The sequence below is a fragment of the Anabrus simplex genome, chromosome 1, assembly GCF_040414725.1.
Source record: "Anabrus simplex isolate iqAnaSimp1 chromosome 1, ASM4041472v1, whole genome shotgun sequence".
Classification (NCBI taxonomy): domain Eukaryota; kingdom Metazoa; phylum Arthropoda; class Insecta; order Orthoptera; family Tettigoniidae; genus Anabrus; species Anabrus simplex.
This window is the reverse complement of record NC_090265.1, coordinates 881,355,870-881,377,430: the sequence shown is the minus strand read 5'-3', so window position 1 is coordinate 881,377,430 and position 21,561 is coordinate 881,355,870. Positions and strand designations below refer to the sequence as shown.

Below are 21,561 nucleotides of genomic sequence, written 5' to 3'. Positions count from 1 at the left end.
AACAAAGGAAAGTCTGTGTGTTTATTGTGTAATGCTAGCGTGACTGTTCCTAAAAGAAGTAATGTACAGCGACATTTTTTGACTAATCACAAAAAAAATTGACAGTGAATTTTCTGTTAATTCTGAACTAAGAAAACACAAAGTGAAAGACCTAAAATCTAAATTAGCATTGCAACAATGTGAGTTTAATAAGCCAGTTCAGCAAACACGTAACGTGTCAATAGCTTTTTACAAAGTTTGTTACGTCCTAGCTAAAAGGAAAAAGCAATTCAGTGATGGGGATGTAGTGAAAGAAGCTATGCTAAATGCCGCTGAATCTCTGTTCGAATCTCACAAAGGTAAATCTGAATTGATATCTTCAATCAAAGGACTTCAGTTGTCTCACCAAACTCTTGCTAGGCGGGTTGAGCAGATTTCTAATAATATGGAATCTCAATTACATCAGGATTTGAAATCGTGTGAACATTTTTCAGTTTGATGAAAGTGCTGATACGTCTGACACTGCTGAGTTGTGTGTATTTGCTAGAAAGGTTTTTAATGATTTTACAGTAAAGGAAGAATTTGTCAAGCTATTGCCACTTCATGGACGTACTAGGAGAGAAGACATATTTAATGCTTTCGTTAAATTCACCAAAGAGAGTACCACTGTCAAAGTTTGTCGCTATAACAGCAGATGGGGCACCATTTATGACTGGTAGAAATAACAGATTTCTTTCTCTTTGCGCTAAGGATGAATCATTTCCAAAATTTCTTTCTTATCATTGTATTATTAACCAAGAAGCTTTATGCGCAAAGATTTTAAAGTTCGATCATGTCATGAAAATTGTAACTCATGTCGTGAATTATATAAGATCGTCATCTACTCGTCATCGATTGTTCAGAAATATTTTAGGTATGTCAGATTCGGAGTATGGTGACGTCATCCTTCATGCAGACGTAAGGTGGCTTAGTAGGGGAAAACACTCGAACGGTTTTTCTGCCTGTTGGATGAGATACGAGATTTTATGAAATCAACTCCTGGGAAATATTATCACTAACTCTATATCTTGGCTAATCGAATTAGCATTCTTGGCAGACATCATCTCAAAATTAAATGAGTTAAATCTCGAATTGCAAGGAAAAGATCATAATATTTCAGGTATGATAAGTATTGTCAATGCATTTGAAAAGAAACTTAAGGTATGGATTGTCCATCTAAATAGAAATTCCCTTTCACATTTTCCAAATTTGAAATCTATGGCAGATACAGTAAATGGCGGCAAGCGTGATTTTTCATCTCTTGCTAAACATCTTGAAACTCTTGGGTCCGAATTTGGTAGCAGATTTAACGAGTTTTCAATGCTTGAACCAGTGATCATGTTTGTCAATAATCCCTTCGCTTCTGTTGACGTTTGTGAGCTTGGAGGGAGGGTGTGTGAAATATTCGAAAACTATAATCCTGAAGAATTAGAAATGGAAATTTTAAGCCTTCAGTGAGGCCTTTCTTTGAAATCCTCCTGCGCAATATATGGCAATTTCTGGACTCTGGTGGACGGTAAAAAAATATCCCATTACCCGCAGTGTTGCTCTGAAGATGCAATCTTGTTTTGGTTCAACCTATCTTTGTGAAGTCGCGTTTTCGACTACGAACATATTAAAAAACCAATACCGATCCTGCCTGGCAGACTCACACCTGGATGATGCATTAAGAGCAGCCTGTTCCAGTTGCACACCAGACTTTCCTCAACTTGCAGTGAGCATGCAGTGCCAGATTTCACATTAATTATGTGAGTAAATATATTTTCATATAATTTTTAATTCTAGATTTATTATTATTATTATTATTATTATTATTATTATTATTATTATATAGTCGTTGTAGTACCGATAACAGTAATCATATTAGTGGAATCGTAACTGGCGCCCGCATACGCTTAGTTATCATGTGAATGTGCTCGCATAGAAACAAACGTTGTCAGCCCTGCTATAGACCAACGGTAAAGCGTTCTTAAATTCAAACCTTCATTATTTGAGAAGTCTTGCTTATGAACAGATGGTATTTTCTTCTGAAGACGCATAGCAAAGTTCTCTGCGAAACGCAAAGCATTTTACCTTGTTTTCTGACACAGCAAACACCCAAAAGCTTATTATCATTTCTTGAAAGCTACTGTTTCCATTTACTGGTCTACGCTGCAAACACATCTTAATATGCATACTGTTTCAATTAAATAATGTTAACTAAAGACATGCAACATTATATAACCTTTTAAGTTGATTCTTTTCAGTATATTAAATAAATTTGGTATTGGATAAACAATCTACAGCATATAACCACAATTTAACCCTCTTAGTGCCATGCTTATTTACAGTGGGTATGCTAAGATGCCACCCGCTTTATGATCAAATTGCAAGGCTGAACAAGATGAACCATAATTCTCCTAATTCTAATCCAGATAATTGATTATTGTCTCAAATTCCTCAGAAAGTTTGACTGTATTGAAATTGATAGCAAACAATACCAACTAAGGTCTCATTTGGGGAAGAATATGTTATTTCCTGGGAAATTAGCATGGAGCAGATTATATTTTTCAAGTTCAGACCTACAAAAGTTACCTGAAATACATAGGTACTCACCTAAGAAAGATGTGTTAGGATGTCTTATGATGTGTACTTGCTCATAGTCAGATGTAAAAGAAACCTGGGATATTCTGCCTAGTATTTATTGAAATTATTTTTACACTAACTACAAGAAAATTATGTATGTATTTACACTTTCCCAGTCACTACCAATTTTAACACTTGTGGACTCCCAAGCATAATGGATCTCTTTACTGGTCCACCATGTTTCTTGCTTCACACGGCACATCGTTTTAGGTTATATCCCGGAAGTTTTTCCAGTTGCGCTCCGGGAGGGCTTGGATCTGTCGGATGTTGTGCTGGAGATAAGAGGTTCTTTTCTGACATCCACTCGCTTTCAAGTTCAAGAATAATGGAAGATGTAAATTTTAACCTTGTCACTTTCTGGTAGTTTGCCTTATAGATAATATATGAATTCAGCACCATTCTTGTGGAAATTGAAAAGACAACCTTCTTCCAAAACTTGAGTGTCCGGCGCTCATCTAGGTAAGTGTATAGCATCATATCCGAACCATCAACGCCCCCCATAAATTCGTTGTACTGGTGTATAATTGTTGGTTTCGTTACCTCCTTAGGTCTGTTCTTTCTTGGTTTGGTAGTAGTTGGCAATGGAATGCGTAGACAAGAGCAAAACTGGATGTTTTATAGATTTTTTCTCCCGGTAGCAGCTAGCAGGACCTCATCCTTTCTAAAGTACCTACCCTCACCAATAGCAAATTTACCTTTCAGTTCTGAAGGGATGTTCTTCCTGTTTTGCCGGAGAGTACCTGTGAAGTATGTACCCTTAAAAAACAAATGCTGGGCCAGACTAATCGTTGTAAAGAAATTGTCTGTTACCACATGATAGCCCTTCATTAGGTAGTAGCCTGTCGCCAGTAATTTAGTCACAACAAGAAATGCTAGTCCATGTTTCTGTATATTTTTCGTATCGACATTGCTCTTTGCTCCGTGGTAGCAGAAAAAACCCAAATAGTAATGTGATATTGAGTCGCACAGCATCCAGAATTTTATCCCCTATTTGTGATGTTTTTTGTTTGGAAGATACTGCAACAAAGAGGAATGATATTTTGTTCGAACAAGTGACTCGTCTATGCTAAGGTGTTGGCGGGGAGTGTAATGGTGTCTGAACAAATTATTGGTGTGATCCACAAGAGGACTGAAGTGAGCACATATTTCCCATGGCCTGATGGAAACAACGAATCATTATTCACAAGGTGGAAGAATTTCAGTATTAGCTGGAATCTGTTCCTTGAGAACATCTTTGAAAACCATGGGATGACTCAAGAATAAGTGTTCCAGTATGAAGCTGTTGTGTGTGTAATTCCCCTCTCTAACAATACAGCAATAAGACGTCTCATTTCCTTTAGAATAACAGGCCGCCACTGCTTTAAGCAAGAATTTGGCTTCAATTGTTGTGCTGACCTCAAGAATTAAGTAGCATATCTATTAGTTTCTGTCACCATTAGCTGCCACAGAGCCTGAGTAATGAAGAGATAACAATGCAAAATAAGTTTCGCATTGCAAGGTGGGACATGCTTTGGACCTGGATTTTCCAACTAGACAGGTGCAGGGTGATAACAAGTATCACTTCCTACAAAAGCCTCCCGAAACACAGATCTTTAGCGAGCACTACTGCTATCATCATCATCATCATCATCATTGTTATCCTCATTCTCAGGACCGTCATTTGCTCCATTACTAAGTTCAGAAACCTCCAACCTCTCAGATATATTTGCAGCAATTACTTGCGCGGTTTCCACAGTAACCTGACTACTGTCACTGTCCGAGTCATTATTCTCGAAATCACTCCCATTAAAGGGTGAAGTATTCAAATACTCCACTAACTCTGGCAATTTTAGCGGGACATTATAAATTTTCCAGCTAACTCATTCCTGGTTGCCAGCGTTTCGCCCTCGTGTGCTAGGCTGGGCTCTTCAGTTGGTACCTAGCACACCTACCAAGACGCTGGCTAGTGCATACCGTGGAGGCCACTGCGTAGGCTAATTGTAGCCACCGGCAGTGCCAATGCACTACGAGACACTTTGTCCCATTATCAAAAATTGATGCCTGCCTAGCCATCAGATGATATAGATGTTGATTAGCCTACGCAGTGGCCTCCACGGTATGCACTAGCCAGCGTCTTGGTAGGTGTGCTAGGTACCAACTGATGAGCCCAGCCTAGCACACGAGGGCGAAACGCTGGCAACCAGGAATGAGTTAGCTGGAAAATTTATAATGTCCAATAACGGACCATTTATATTGGTATTATAAATTTATTCATTCGGAACAAATATTTCAGATTCCCTATGGGAATCAACAACTATATAAATTTTAGCGGGAGTCGGGAGGAGCGCGATTGCGCTCCTTGGCACTCTAAGGGTTAAATATGAGAAGCACTCACCATATTGGTAGACAGGCAGATAAGCTCAATATCCAATCAACTATGATCACTCACTGTTTAAAATGCGACTCAAAATAATTTCAAACACAGATACATAGTATTTTCAATACACACAATGTGTAAATGGTAAAGCTCACTTTATACTGAACTAACCATTTAATGAGGAAGTTAAATTCTCATTGTAGAGGTAGATGTTGGAGGGAGCATTCCAGAGTCCCACTACAGTGAAACCTCGATTCTCCGTTTTTCGAGGGACCATGAAAATAAAACGTACAATACGGGAAAACGGAAAATCCGGGAATGAATGAAAACCATCAACAATTTGGTTAATCACAAAAATGAAATATGTATAATTATAATCTTACAAAACTCCTAAACCAAACCAAACTACAGCCCCAGTGGGACTTTGCCTGCCAAGCGACCGCTGCTCAGCCCCAAGGACTCCAGATTACAAGGTGCGCATGGTCAGTGCGACGAATCCTCTCGGCCGATATTCCTGGCTCTGTAGATTGGGGTCGCCATCTCACCATTAGATAGCTCCACAATTAAAGGTAATCACGTAGGCTGAGTGGACCTGGAACCAGACTTATATCCAGGTAAAATTGTCTGACCTGGTCGCAATCGAACCCGGGCCTCTGGATGAGAGGCGGGTATGTTAGACCACGAAACCGCATTAATTACCGGTACGCGAGTTCAAAATCTCGATACTTTAAATTCAGTTTTACATGGGAATCTTCGTCAGTTTCCCGTGAAAACTTCTTTCAGTTCAGCGACTTTGATTAGGCTAGCCAAACTCTTCGAAAAATCTAATAACGCCAAGCCAAACGACAATCGACCACAAGTACGGTAGTTTTTAATTCTCTCATCTAATAAAATAAAGCACATTAGATACGAAAGCACCCAAAATGAATGCGAAATCCGTTCATTTCTTAATCTTTCATTGTAATTTGGTCTCCGGTAGTCAGTTTCTGGAAATCTCGTGCCGCGCAAATTAGGCCTACGTCGACTTTTAAAGGTTATGTTGAACTCGAAAACATGGTTTCGAATGTAAGTATCGATTCTTAAAAGTTCTCGAATGCATTATATTCAATTCTGCGCGTCACAAATCCAATCAAATTGGAAAGATAAAAGAAATATCAAAACTTCAGAAATTACGGTTATTCGTGACCTTGAGGTCATCTGGAAAGCGCGCTCGCTGCACATGTCAGTACGAGTTTGAAATTATACCAACTATTTAAAATGTAACGTGCGCAAATAAAACGACTGCGGTTTTTGGTATTTTAACACGAAAACGTAAAATTTCCAGTCTTACATTAGGACCTAAACAGTAATAGGCAATTCCAAGACCTCCCATGGCTTTCTTTTTTTTTTTAAATTACATTTAGGTGCAACATGTGTTTTGGTCTCGCTAACATAATCATGTACGATATCAAAAATACTGAATTTGTGTTAAGAAGCAGTTTCGATTCCTGCCTGAAAGCCCAGTTACTCTGCAGTGCCCTGAGCAAAGTGCCAAAAACCTCTTCGGCAGTACGATCGAAAAAAGTAAAAATATAAACATCTAACCCTGGACATAATATGGACGTTTTCTAAGTGCGAACATTTGACGAAACTCGTTCCGTCTTCAAGCAGAGCTGTCGAAATGCTCCGTGTCTCCTTGCAATTGTTGTCGCCACACTCTGCTTTATGATTTCCGAGATTCTCTAAACAATACCACCCGAATGCGATGCTAAGATGGTCCCTTATGCAAGTTCACCGCCGATCGCTTTTCCAGTACCGGTACAGTACTTGCTTTAATTAATTAACGCCAAGATCCATAAATATGCCATAGCCGTCCTTTTGTGAGATACAGTTTATTAAAAAACGATTGATCGAGGATTTAGCGTTGATGGGACTGGAATTTCTGGACGGTTGATCCGGGAAATCGTTTCTTCGAGGAACGGATAATGCGGGACTTTTACAACGTGATTTAATTACGATGCTCGCGGGACCACGTAATTTGAACGCATATTCCGGGAAAACGTATTTTCCGGGAACGGATAATCGAGGTTCCACTGTACTGGGAATGTCTAAACACAATGGCAAGGAACAGTCCTTTCTTACAATGCATTTGAGAGTCTTAGAAAAATGTGTGTTTTATTATCTTGAAACAGCAGCTAGGGGAAGAACTCTCCAGGTGTTTTCTAGGCCTTCCTCTACAAACTGCCATTGTTACAGCATCATCATCATTTTACATTTCCAGTTTCCCAGGTACTGTTGGCAAGCCTCTTCCACTCTGTCTTATTGAGATACGTTCTGTTGTTAATGACATCTTCTAGTGCCCTTCCTTAATATGCACGGTCAACTTTCATGATGTCCACCTGGTAGGTTCTCGGTTTTCCCTCCATCCGTTTTCCTGCCACATTCCTTTCGAAGTTAACATAAGCTTCCAGTATCAATAGATATTCACATGTAACAAAAACTATAGAATGTCTTACTTAACAAGAATAGAAATAGCTGCTGAGAATGACGAACTGATGGAATTTCACTAGTATTTAGACAGTAATTGCATATTTATTATCGTACTTATTTTCTCAAATACGAACATTGTAAGTAAGAAGTGACCCTGTGTTTGCAGCAGCATGTACTGGCAACACCATTGGAAACTTAGCGAGCAGCCTTTTGATTAATTCCCAATAATTCTCTCATATTCTTTCTTATGAATATCAGGTGCAAATCTGTGTTACAGGGTATCTATTCTAATTTTGTCAGAAATCATAACATTAGAGGCAAGAAAGTAAAATACTGTATGTGGGTTACTGAATTGTTATTTGTGAGAATGACCATTCCTTTAAGACCTTTGCTTATGGTCAATTCTTCAGTCATATAATTTTATAAAACCATCGACTGAGGAAATTGGCTACGTGGTTCAGACTCCATCAATATCCCATGAAAAATGCATTTAAAACTGCAAGCTCCTCTACTCTTGTTGGTCATGAAACAATGCCTTAATCTTAACAATGCCTTTCAGGAATGTTCCTTAGTATTTTCCTTCTTTGTTCATAGAACTAACGTGGTGACACAATATGCACATTGCCAAAGAAAGAATGTTTCCTTTCAACTTGACCAGTGATGGATAATGTGAAAGAATGGATAAGCAATTGTCAGATAACACACTACTGTAAAGCATAATAAGAAACCAGATTAATACCGTGACTTAAGCTTGAGGTAGATCGCTAACATTGAACATTCTGTTTTATAATGTATGTCTACCCCTTAGTCCTGCTTCCTGATATGGGATCGAGCTTGGTATGTTTTTACGACCAGGTACCCATCTGTCACCAACCTCAGTTGAGGAGCTCAGTCAAGATGAAATAAATGATAGTAAATGAAATTGAATAAGGAGGTCGAATAAATCGACTGTGGCCTATGAATGGGAACTATCCCAGCATTTGCCTGGAAGTGAAAATGGGTAACCACAGAAAACCATTCTCAGAAGACCCGATGCTGGGATTCAAACTCACTCATCTTCCAAATACAGAGCTTGGTTCCGTAGCCATAGCATGTTAACGTGCATGTTCACAGTGCTTGTTTTGTGCAGTTCTTTAATATTTTGTATTCTGTCTCCAATATGAGGGGCTGAAAATTTAGTTTTGTCTGATAAATCGCCTATCACCACTCCCACCTTGCCAACATATACCTACTGCATAATTTAAGTGATAAAAAATGCATGCTTAAGTCTGCTAGAATTTTTAATGCCTTTTTAAAAATATATATACTACCTTGATTGATCCATTCCATCAGAATATATTGTTTTGTCTATCGTACCATGCTGTTCTTTCAAGGTGCCCCTGTACTACCGTCGTCAGAGTAATACACTGAAGAAAATGGAAATTGCAACACCCAGAAGGAGTGGTGCTACATTGCTGCAGTTGAACATGCAGGACGATTGTTTGGTTGTGATTCAATGATTACACTTTCAGGTCCCTCTGGCTGCAAGTTTGGACGACAATCAATACAGGATGTGCCCACCACGAGCTGCAATACATTGATGAATTCGTCGAGGTGTGGAGTCAATAAAGCCCTGGATCGCTTCCTGAGGAATTGTGGCCCATGCTTGCTGCACTGCACGGGTCAGTTGTTCGAGAGTTGTGGGTGGTTGAGGACGGTTGGCCAGTTGTCGACCCATCATGTCCCACACATGCTCAATAGGACTGAGGTCCGGGGATCTGTCGGGCCATTCTAAGGTTGTGATGTCGTGGAGAGCTTCTCTGGGGATGCGTACAGTGTGAACCCAGGCATTGTCCTGCTGAAACATCCCATTAGCAATGTTCGCCATCATAGGGACAACCATTGGATTGAGTACCCTATCAACGTACTGTCGAGCAGTCATAGTGCCCTCAACAAGCACCAATTGTGATTTCACATTAAAGCCAATAACTCAGCAGACCATAATGCTTGGTGTTGGCCCTGTGTGCCTCTCAACAATAAGATCTGGGCGGCCCCTCTCCCCGGTACGTTGGCACACACGATTCCGGCGATCACTGCGGGCAAGACAGAAGCGCGATTCATCACTAAAGACGACCTATGCCATTCGTCGACCCACGTCGATCTTTCTCGACACCAGGCCAGCCTTACACGTCGCTGTTTTGGGGTCAATGGAACACCTTCTGCAGGGACACGGACTTGTAAGCCAGCTGCACACAGGCGATTACCAACTGTTTGTTGTGTAACGTGGGGTGCCACAGCTGCTCGAATTTGCGCTGCTGTTGCATGGGGTTCCATCCAGGCCATCCAAATGTTGCGGCGATCCTCTCTCACAGTTGTCTGTCGCGCTGGGCCTGTGCCAGGTCTACGAGTGTGGGTACCTTCATTTGACTACGGCTGCCGTACACCGTAGATGCCTGACGGCCAACACGTGCAGCGATAATCCAGCCTCACACAGCCCAATTATCCGGGCCCTCTCAAACGGCGACAGTTGTTTATAGCGTGCTCTTCTCTGTTGTCGAGGCATGTTTGGCGGGGAACACTTCACTGCACAGACTGCAAGTCAACGCTACACCAGAGTCCGTATACTGGAGTTGATTCCTCCACGACCAATCATGTGGGGAGACCTGTAGCAACAATCCAATGGGTCTGAAACTTTGATCGTTTACATACCTACATGGCATCGTTCCATATCTTGAAAAGCAACACAATGACCAATGCCTTCATGGTGTTGCAATTTCCATTTTCTTAAGTGTATATGTACTAGAGTTTGGAGGTTGTGTATGAAATAACCAATAGGCCTACAGAAAATCCAAAACCATCGTTTTTCGCATTTCATTTTATTTCAGATCATTTAGTTTTGGAATTTTTAATTTATATTTTAATAATTGTTAACTTAAGTAGAATGCAAAAAAAGTGTTTCAGCTATGTGGCAATTCTAAGACATTGTTTCTCAAAAATTTGTCATCTGATCAAATCCAAATTTAACACAATATACATTGTTTATAAATTTCAAAATTTTGTGTTTCCAAGGAAAACGTTATCAGTTTTGTAAGGTAACTTTTCTCAGTTCGGGTTGGTTGAAAAATTGCGTTTTTGGTTGTGTTGTGATCATTATCTTCTTCTGTGGTGTTCAATCCAAAGATTGGTTTGTAGCGGCTTTCCATTAACTCCGGTCTGTGGCTAATCTCTTCAAGTCCAAGTAATTATCACATCCCTTGTCGTGAATGATTTGTTTTATATAGGCCTATCATAGACGTGGTCTACCTCTGCAGTTCTTTCCTTCCACTCTGCCCTCCAGTATTGTGTGCAGAAGACTTTCATGCCTCAAGATATGTCCAATCCAATTGTCTCTTCGATGAGTAAGCATATTCCATAAACATGGCTTCTCTCCAATCCTTTTCAGCGTTTCTTCATAGCGATTTTGTCCACCCATGGAATTTTCAGTATTTTCCTGTAGCACCATATTTCAAAGGCTACTATACGTTTCTTATCAGCCAAGTTAATAGTCCAGGTTTCACTACCATACATTAGTACGCTCCACACATATATCTTCACAAGACGTTTCCTGAGGCTCATATTAATGTTTTTGCATGTCCCCCCCCCCCCCTTTTTTTTTTTTTTTTTGAACGATCATTGCCATAAGACCTATCTGTGGCGGTGCGACATAAAGCAAATAGCAAAAAGAAAAAAAAATTTTGAACGCAATTTTGGCTAGGTTAATGCGGCTGACTATTTCTCTTCTACTTCTTCCATCTGCTGTCATTTTGCTACCGAGATAAGTGAACTGCTGTACATTTGTCGACTGCTCTCCATTTAAAGTACAACGAGGAGGTTGATACTGCTGGCTAGAGAGAAGGACTTTGGTTTTCATTTTTATTGAAGGCCGATTCCATTTGTGCAAATGTATAATTCAGATCATCTTCGTTTTCTGCCAAGACTGCAATACCATCTGCAATGCGAAGCATGGTGATTCTTTCCCCTTGAATCTTGAGACCTCCAGTCATTGGAAAATTACCATTTACTTCATCTATTGCTTTTTGGATGTATGCATTAAAAAGTATTGGTGAGAGCAAACAACCTTGCCGTACTCCTTGCTTAATGTAGGCTTCTGCTGTGGAATCTCCATATCGTATAATAGCTATCTCGTCTTCATAAATTTTCCAAATTGTCCTTGTACTTCACACCCAGTTCTTTCAACACCATGAATTGTTTATCCCACTGAATCTTATAAAATGCTTTCTTCAGATCTCCGAAAGCAATGAATGTATCAAGATTGTTTCGTAGTTGTTTCTCTATAATTATTCTTGAAGCTAGGATTGCTTCTCGAGTCCCTCTACCCTTCCTAAATCCAAATTGATCTTCTGTCAATGTCAACTCCACCTTTCCTTCAATGCGTTTCAAGATAATACGGGTGAGTATTTTAGAGGCATGGGATACAAGGCTCAGTGTGCGATCTTGGTCGCATCTATTAGCAGATGATTTCTTTGGAATGGTCACTATGACACACTTCCTAAAATCCAGTGGAATATGTCTCGTGTTATACATTTCACAAATCAGATCAAATAGGGCTTTCTTCACATTTTCTTCAGTGGCTTTTATCAGCTCTGCTGGTATAGCGTCAACCCCAGAGGTCTTTCCGTTTTTCAGCCTTTCCATTGCTTGATTCAATTCATCTAGGAGTATTTCATCTTCCTCATCTTCTTTATCTACTAGCTCTTCATTGTCTAGTATTTCACAAGGTGTATGTTTTCCTCCATATACATTTTCTATGTATTCTCTCCATTTTGAGGCAATTTCAGAATTTTCATACATCAGTTCTATCATCTCTCTTCAGTCCATTGCACCTAATCCTCTTGTCCCCAAAGAACCTTTTTACTACCTTAAATGCTGTCTCATATTTATTGTTCTTAACTAGTTCTTTTGCTTCCATGCATTGCAATTCCAGAAATTTTTCTCTGGCTGCTTTCGCTTCTCGATTTATTTCGTTTCTCAATTTCCTGTATTGTTGTTGTCCTTCTTCAGTAGCAGAGTTCGTGAACTTTCTTCTTGTGTCTATCTTCTCAATTTTTTCATTAGTTATCCAGGCTTTCCTGTTCTGTGCTTTCGGCTTTCCCACAACATCTGTTGCTGCTGTTATTACACTTCCCTTCCAAGCGTTCCACTTATTCTCCATACTTCCTAAGTCTATTGCTGATATTTCTGCCAGAAGTGAATCTGTCTTTTTCTTAAAATCTATAGTAAGGTTTTTATCTCTGAGAGCTTCAGTATTACATTTTTGACTGTTCTTCCTTTTCAGTTCTAGTTGACATTCGCTCAAAAACCATGTTGTGGTCACTATCAATATCTGGGCCAGGGCAGCTTCTGCAGTCCTTCAGCTGTGTCTTAAATCGCTGCTTTACTAAAATGTAATCAATTTGAAATTGATTCCCACCACCTGGCATTGTCCAAGTATAATGTCTTCGTGCCTGGTGTGAAAATAATGTATTTGCAACCACCAGCTGATTGTAAGCGCAGAATTCCAATAAACTGTTTCCTCATTCGTTCCGTGTACCAAGCCCAAATTAGCCCACAACCATTCCATCTTTATCCTCTCCAATAACAGCATTCCAGTCTCCGAGAATTATCGGATTCTCATCTCCTTTAACATCTTTGATTAATTCTGTCAGATCATCGTACACTCTTTCCACTTCTTCATCTTCGTGGGCAGTGGTTGGGATGTAGACTTGAATGATCACAGTGTCCCTTGGTTTAGTATCTATTTTCACTAAAATCAGTCTTCCACTCTGCTGAATGTATCCTTTAACTCGATGACCCATTTCCTTCGTCAGCACCACGCCAACCCTTCCCTCCCCTGATTTCTCCATAATGGTTCCCATGTGGATTATTCACTAATCTCCACTCCAAAAATATTCATTATCAGGCCACCTTACTTCTGCTATTCCTAACACATCTACGTTCATCCTTCCAATCTCAAGCTTTAAGTTTTCCAACTTTCCACATTGTAGAAGTGATCAAACGTTCCATGTTGCAATGTGTCTCCTACATTGAGCACTTGTACAAGCACACCCCACCCAGAGATTTGATTGCGGGGCTAATCTGGAAAATTTTATGAGTACAGGTTTCATGACATGAGCCCCTATTCCTTGGGATATCCAGAGAATCCTCAATGCAGTGGTTTTCCATTGCCTTCTGCATTCTATGCCGTTGACGATTCCTTGTTCATTCATCCGCCTTTAGGGGTGATTTCTCACCCCAAGGACAGGAGAGTGCTCCTCTACCTCCTCCACGCTTGAAAGAGGGAGACCACTTATACCGGTGGTCACTCAGTCGGACGCAGTTTAACGTCATACCCGAACAGTAACAAATATAATCACTGGAACCAGCAGCAAACATCACGCATCTCAAACAAAATCACATTTAAAACGGGAAACCACTGCATTGAGGATTCTCTGAATATCCCAAGGAATAGGGGCTCATGTCACTTCAAACAATTTTGTACATACTAAGTTGTAAAAACATATAAAATCATTATTTCGAAGCATAATTATTTGTTCCGAGCAGAAGAGATATATATTTTAAAAATAACTTAATTTGTGTGGCTTTTTGGTGCATATATGGCGTACCATACAATACAACCTTCAAAGAGAAAGTGAACACAGAACGACTGAAGTGGTCCAATGTGGTCAATAATAATGAAAACTAAAAACAAAAATTTAAAAAAACATAAAAATGAACATAAAGACTTAATGAAATAAGCTGATAAGCGTTTTCCATGACCTCTAAATACCATTTGTTTGAATGCTAATCACAGGTAATTATTAAATACAAGAAGAAACTTTTAAGTAAACGGCAAAGCAAATGTACTTGTAATCAGTATTTTCAACTCTTATGGCAACATCGCTCAACTTACCCTGCACTGGCATTGGTAAGTATTATTATTCTACTATTCTTACTACTATTATTGTATTATTCTACCCAATAAAAATACAAATCACCCCAAACCAAGGAAAAGTTACCTTTCAAACTTGACAACTTTTTTTCTGGGAACATAAAATTCTAAAATTTATAAACAATGTATATTGATGGTGCGCGAGCAAAACCTCGTATCCCACAAATACTCTTCTAATCTATTATCCTCCTTAAGACTGGGGTCAGAAGACCAGCGCCTCAACCAGCTGAGCTACTCAGCTTAATGAAAATATACATTCCTACAGTACGGTACAGTAAGGTACATATACAACACACGATCACACTGACAGAGCTATACACATCTGAGTACAATCAAAAGGGCGTGTATACCCTCCTTTACTTTTACTATTTGATGGTGTCAACCAGTAGTCGCCATTGCCTGCAGTCTTCTGCTTTCCGAATTGTCATTCAAAGAGGTGCGTGAGTTGCATCTTTGATCTGGTCTGTCCATCTCCTGGGCACTTTTCCACGCAGCCTGATGCTGTTTAATTTTCCTTGAACAACTAGCTGTCAGAACACAGCTGCACGCAGTATTCCTTCCGTCTTTCAGTGACTTGTTCTTTTTCACTCAGGACTCCATTCCCGCTTTTGACATCCCAAGTCTGCAGTTAAAATTCATGCGTTATTCTCTTAACACATTCACGCCCATCATTTGAGCGGCTATTTAAAGGGCTGGCCCAGCTATTCCAGCTGTTAGTGGCAGAGCAAACAACAACGAATTCTTTTCACAATAAGTTCTAAACTGAACAAGATATGGAAACAAAATTTTCCAGATACCTTAATGAAGTCCTCTAGTATCTCTGTAGAGTGTGGTAGGTAATGTCACACTTTCTTGGGTGAATGGGAACACTAAACATTCCAAAAAATAGCGTGTTTCACTAATAATTTTATTTTTGAAGCACACTTTGCACCTTCTTCAGGGGAACTTGTCTATATTAGACGGTGGAAACTTAGAATATACTCTTTTTTCTTCGCATCTAACCTAAATGATGGATCCTTGGCCGGTGCCCTTTTTGGCGGCAAAATTGCAGGACGTTGACTTGGAGCTGATGACGAAGATGGAACTGAGATTTCGGAGAGAGGTGACTGTACTTGTATGTCGGGTTCACTTTTTACTCCGTTTGAGAATTGCCTGGTGTTCCTTTAGATCTTTTGGTACACCCCTATTCGACCGTATTGTTCCACATACGGCAGTGTTCTGTTCCCGCAATTGTTTCGTGAGTCCAGCGCTATTTGTAATAATTGTCCATATAGACTGTATACCCCTGGCCAAGATAATTTTCAAGCAGCTGAAAAACTGTACTTTGTAAATTCGCATCACCTGCATCATTTATATTGTCCCTACACGCCATGGTTATACTTCAGAACGCGACTATACACACGCTTGTGCAATCACAAAGTAACTACGCAGCTAGTTGTGCGAGCGCTAGGCTACCTTCAGAAACAAAACAAAGAAAGTGCATTGGGTGGGAAAATCGCCGTGGCCATGTGGTTTTCGGTGAGTAGAAACATTCATAAGGGTATTACTTTCATCTCTCTCGCACATATTTGTGACCAAAATAGATCCCAGCTGCGTAGGAACGTCTCGAGTTCAAGCTTGCGCTTATCCGGGCTAACTCGGATACGGTCCACAGCTGGTCACGCGCTATAGGCAATAACTTGGATACGGGCGTGAATGTGTTAACTTTGATGAATCTCATGGTTAATAACTACACTCTGGGGAAATTATTAAAGGAACACCATGAATTCGTCGACCCGGCAGAGGGAAATTTTATTGACACACTCTTGAGAACATATACAACACACGATCACACTGACAAAGCCATACGCATCTGAGTACAATCAAAAGGGCGTGTGCAATATCAGTGCTAGTACCGTGTATACCCTCCTTTTGCAGCAATGCTGACTGCAATTCTCCCATGGAGACAATCGTAAAGGTGACGATTGCAGTCTTTCGGAATGGCTGGCCATGCAATTCCTACCTGGTGCCTGAGTTGGGCCAGATTTCTTGCTGGTCGTTCAGACCATCCAAGATGACGTTTCATTTGGTCCCAAACATGCTCAATGGAGGACAGATCTGGAGATTCTGCTGGCCAGGGTAGTGGACGTACACCTTGGAGAGCATGTTGGATGGCACAGGATACAGTCGATGTGCCTTGTCCTGTTGGAAAAGCAGATCGCCTTGTTAGTGCATGAATGGTAACATGACAGGTTGAATGATGGTTTGGATGTACCGTGCACTGTTCAGTGTTCCCTTGACGATCGCCATAAGAGAACATCCCGTGTGGGATATGGCTCCCTACACCATGATGCCAGGTTTTGGCCCTGTGTGCCTCTGTCATATACACTCCCGATGTTGGCACTCACCGATGCCACACATGCACACGGCCATTATTGGCACCATGGCAAAAGTGACTCTCATAGCTCAAGATGACATGTCTCTATTTGTACTTCCATAAGCGCCCCATGTGTTGCGCAATTCTGCGGTACAACCATCTGGTCTCCCACAGGCCTACTGTATGCCCCCGCTCAAACTCTGTCAGTTGCACAAACGGTTCACGTACACACTGTCATTTTCCTGGAGTGTATATATAACTGTTTAATTTCTTTGTCCTGAAGTTCTTTCTATACTATTGGTGTGCAGACAACTTCATTTTGGTAAATGCTGTATCTTAGATGGCCCACATTCTTAAGTCTTATGACAATTATTGTATGATTAAAAACTAAAAAATTACAACCTCTAGTTATCATGTTAACAACATTCTGTACATCTTAAAAATCTGATGATGACCTTGTCATTCCTTAATATATTTTGTACATTTGTGATGTTTTATATATACAACAAATAAAAGAAGACATAAGTTTTTCAAGCTCAAAACTTTGTCCAAGAGCTTGTTTATTGGTGTTACGAATCTGTTGTGATAGAGCATACAGATGTTGTTGTTGTTGTTATGTGATAAACTGCACTATTTGAGGGAATATTTTTTCATTATATGAATTTTTGTAATGTTTTAGGCATAGAGTAGCATATTGGAACTCAATTATTTCTATATATACGAGTATTATTTGGCTATAAAATTAATTATTATGCAGATATCAGTGGCAATATAATTCTCATAATTACAGATGGATTTCTAAGGATACTATGGTCAGGAAATGTTGTTTACTATAAGTATTTGATCACATCTGTATAACTAAATATTTCAACAAATTTTTGTTCTTGAAGACTTGAATAACTTTCTTACTTAATTTTTTTGACAGGTGGCAAGATGTACGAAGATTATCAATGCTGATTCAGATGATCCCAAATACATCATTAATGTGAAACAGTTTGCAAAGTTTGTTGTTGATTTGGCTGATTCTGTTGCACCAACAGATATAGAAGAAGGCATGAGAGTTGGGTGAGTATGTCATACATAACTGGTAGGGGTAAATTATTTTTGTACATTTTTTGTGAGAATAGTGTGCACCCTTGCACAATGGGACCGTGTGGGGCAGTGTTGTGCTAAGTGAGATGCTCAGTCATCAGCAGTAATTAGTCTGCCAGCTTACCTCACCTGTGCATATCTAAATAGTGGCAATTAAGTGTTAGACAATGTTGAAGCTGGAACTTCAAAGAGTTTCTGTATACCGATAAAGAACAAAAACAGAAATCGTCGCCATAAGACCTATCTGTGTCGGTGCAACGTAAAGCCAGTGGCTTGAATATCAAGGAGAAGAAAGTGCCAGCAGTAAGCAGTGAACTTCCTGAATTATATGAAACAGTCCAGTAAAAAGGATTATCCGACTTGGCTGAATGGTCAGCGTACTGGCCTTCAGTTGTGTCCCGGGTTCGATTCCCAGCCAGGTAGGGGTTTTCAATCGCTTCTGATTAATTTTGTTGGCTCGGGGACTGGGTGTATGTGTCCGTCCCAACACTCTCCTCATCATATTCAGACAACACACTACACTACCAACCACTACAGAAACACGCAATAGTGATTACATCCCTCCATATAGGGTTGCGTTAGGGAGGGCATCTGGCCGTAAAAACGGCCAAATCCACATGTGTGATGCAGTTCCCACCCGCGACCCCACAGGTGTGGGAAAAAGAAGAAGAAGTCCAGTAAAAAGGATTGCCATATAGCCTGCAGAAAGTTTTTAAGAAAGTGGGTATTTGGTGGAGGAAGTCTGAAAATAACAGATGCATACTGATAGAGAGAAATATTAAAAATGCCAGGATCTCTAACCCTAGAGCTATCACAAGGTTTAAGCAAGAGCATAGATCAGTTGTGTACAGTGATGAAACATAACTGCTCTCATCCCAAATGCACTTCTGATCTTCAAATCTTGTATAAAAACAGGTAACTATCACAGTGTGATGAACATGATGAATTACCAGCGCTGAATTAAGGAAAAGGTTCTTCCTGATTTACCTTATAAATCTGTCTTCATGATAGATACCAGTAATGCATCCTATTACAATGTAGAAATTAATAAGTCCCCAACATCCAGAACCAAAAAGTCAGAAATGCAGGATTGGTTGCTGCAAAATAACGCTTCTTTTACAAATGAAGTGTATAAAAGTGAACTTATGAGCTAATAAAGCTTCATAAATGGAGGGTTAAGAAGTACAGTACATGTTACATAACATTTTAAATTTGTATGGTCACACTATACTTCATTTACTAGCTTATCATTCAAATCTCACTGCCATAGAAATGATTTTGATGATGATGCTTGTTGTTCAAAGGGGCCTAACATCGAGGTCATCGGCCCAGAAATGATTTTGGGGTGATATTAAACAATAGGTGGGTAGCAGGTAGGGACCCTCTTCGGAGGCAGCCCTACCCAGGGAGTGGCGCCCCTGCCTATGTGAGTCCCAGAGCACACTGACCCGGTGTGTAACATCTGGTATGGGTCCCAGCTCAGGGTTACGAGTGAAGACCTCAACGGCATCTACGGCGGAGAAGGTGGACTTCGGTACGGCGGAGATGGCGGAAGGGGCATACCCGTAGCGTCTGTACTCCAGAGGAGCGGCTACGAAAGGCGTCTGTCTCCATGTTAGGGGCGGCCTAATTTTGAACCTGGCAGTAGGTATAAAATGCCTTTGGGTGTGACGAGCCCATCGTAACAATAGCCTATATGGACAAAGCAAATATGGTGCCTCGGAAAAGGTTAGGGCGTCCCCTGCTAAAAGCGACGCGCAGCTCTTCAGGTGCTGGGGGAACTGTGAAAAATGGGCAACCAGCACCAAACTACATCAAAATTGCAACAGTTAACGTACTGACACTGACGGGAAAGACAGAAGAACTGGTGGACTTCATGATAGAAAAAGATATAGCCATACTTGGACTGTGCGAGACCAAGAAGAGAGGTACAGGGGAGATCCCTCTGAGAGAAGGATACAGGCTGTATTACAGCGGAGGACCTGAAGCAAAAAATGGAGTGGCCATCATACTTAGAAGAAAAATCCAAGAATATCTGGAATATACAAAGTACGTCAGCGATAGGATGATGATGATGAGACTCCAGTTTGAAAATGGCGTGAAAGATCTATTTCAGTTGTATGCCCCACAAACGGGTTGCATAGATGAACATCTAGAGGACTTCTTAGAGGAAGTGGAGAGACAGATAGAAGATAAGGAAGTACTATTGATGGGAGATCTAAATACACAAGTTGGAATGGAAAGACAAGGAAAGGAAGATGTTGTAGGGCCCTTTGGATATGGAAATGTAAATCCAGAAGGCGAGTTGTTGGTGGATTTTTGCATGAGGAATCAAATGATTGTTGGAAACACCTGGTTTAGGAAGAGGAACAGTCAGAAGATTACAAGGTATGGCTGGGGAGACAGACGAACAAAGACCATGATTGATTATATAATCGTAGAGAAAGAACACCGGAAGAACCTTGTAGATGTAACAGCCATGCTTGAAGAAGCCTTTGGTGGAGATCATAGAGTTGTGATAGGAAAATTGAAAGTTGGAAATATTGAAAAACCCCAATTAAGAAGAGAGAAAAGAATTAAAGTATGGAAGTTGAAGGAGAAAAGCGTACAAGAAGAATTTCAAAGGGAAATAATACCCTTGGTACCCAGGACAGAGGTGGGGAATGTTGAAGAGGAATGGAAAAGATTTAAGGAAGCACTAGTTGGATGTGCAGAAAAGGTGTGTGGTAGAACATCAGGAAATGTGAAAGACAAAGAAACACACTGGTGGAATGATAGGGTAAAGATTAAAGTGAAGGAAAAGAAAATGGCATGGAAGGCATGGAAAACATCTAAGACTGAAGAAAGTAGAAGAAAATATGTGGAGGCAAAGAATTTGGCCAAGAAAGTAGTGGAGGAAGAAAAGAGGAAAAGCTGGGCCTTATTCACACAGAAATTGAGAGATGATACGCAGGGCAGCAAGAAATTACTGTATGGTATCTTAAGAAACAAAAAGAGAGATCAAGTAAACACCAGATTTGTGAAGGATGAAGGTGGCATAATTTTAACAAAGCCAGAAGAAATAAGAAATAGATGAAGAGAGTATTTTCAGAAGCTGCTGAACATAAGAACGGATGACAGTCATTCAATGGACGACCAGGAAAGACATTTAGTTGACGAAGAAATGGATAAAGAAATTACAATGAATGAATTGAAATGGCAGTAAGAAAGATGAAGAATGGAAAAACTGCTGGAATAGATGAAATTTCAGTGGAGATGATAAAGGCAGCTGGAGCTGTAGGCCTGCAGTGGACATATCGGGTTCTCAGGAATGTCTGGGAGAATAAGGAGGTCCCTGAGGATTGGCAAAAAGGAATAATCATCCCAATTTTCAAGAAAGGTGATAAGAAAGTTTTGAAGAACTACAGAGGAATTACTCTAATATCCCATGTTGCTAAGATAATGGAAAGAATACTGGAAAGTAGAATAAGGTTGAGGGTTGAGAAGCAGATACAGGAAAATCAGTTTGGTTTCAGAAGTGGAAGATCAACAATAGAGCCCATTTTCATTATGAGACAACTAATGGAAAAGCATTGGGAGTACGGGAATGATATGGTGATGACATTCATTGATATTGAAAAGGCATATGACAGTGTCCCTAGGACGAAAGTTTGGGACAGTCTGGTGCAAAAAGGAATT

General features: G+C 40.2%; 1 protein-coding gene across 1 annotated transcript in view; it reads left to right on the top strand.

Moving 5' to 3' along the window:
• Positions 1-21,561, top strand: part of Rpt1 (26S proteasome regulatory subunit Rpt1) — a 141,294-nt gene that overhangs the window by 41,823 nt on the left and 77,910 nt on the right. Inside the window, exon 4 of the mRNA XM_067136524.2 lies at positions 17,717-17,856. Within this exon, the coding sequence (XP_066992625.2) occupies positions 17,717-17,856 (140 nt within the window). The remainder of the gene's footprint in view (positions 1-17,716; positions 17,857-21,561) is intronic.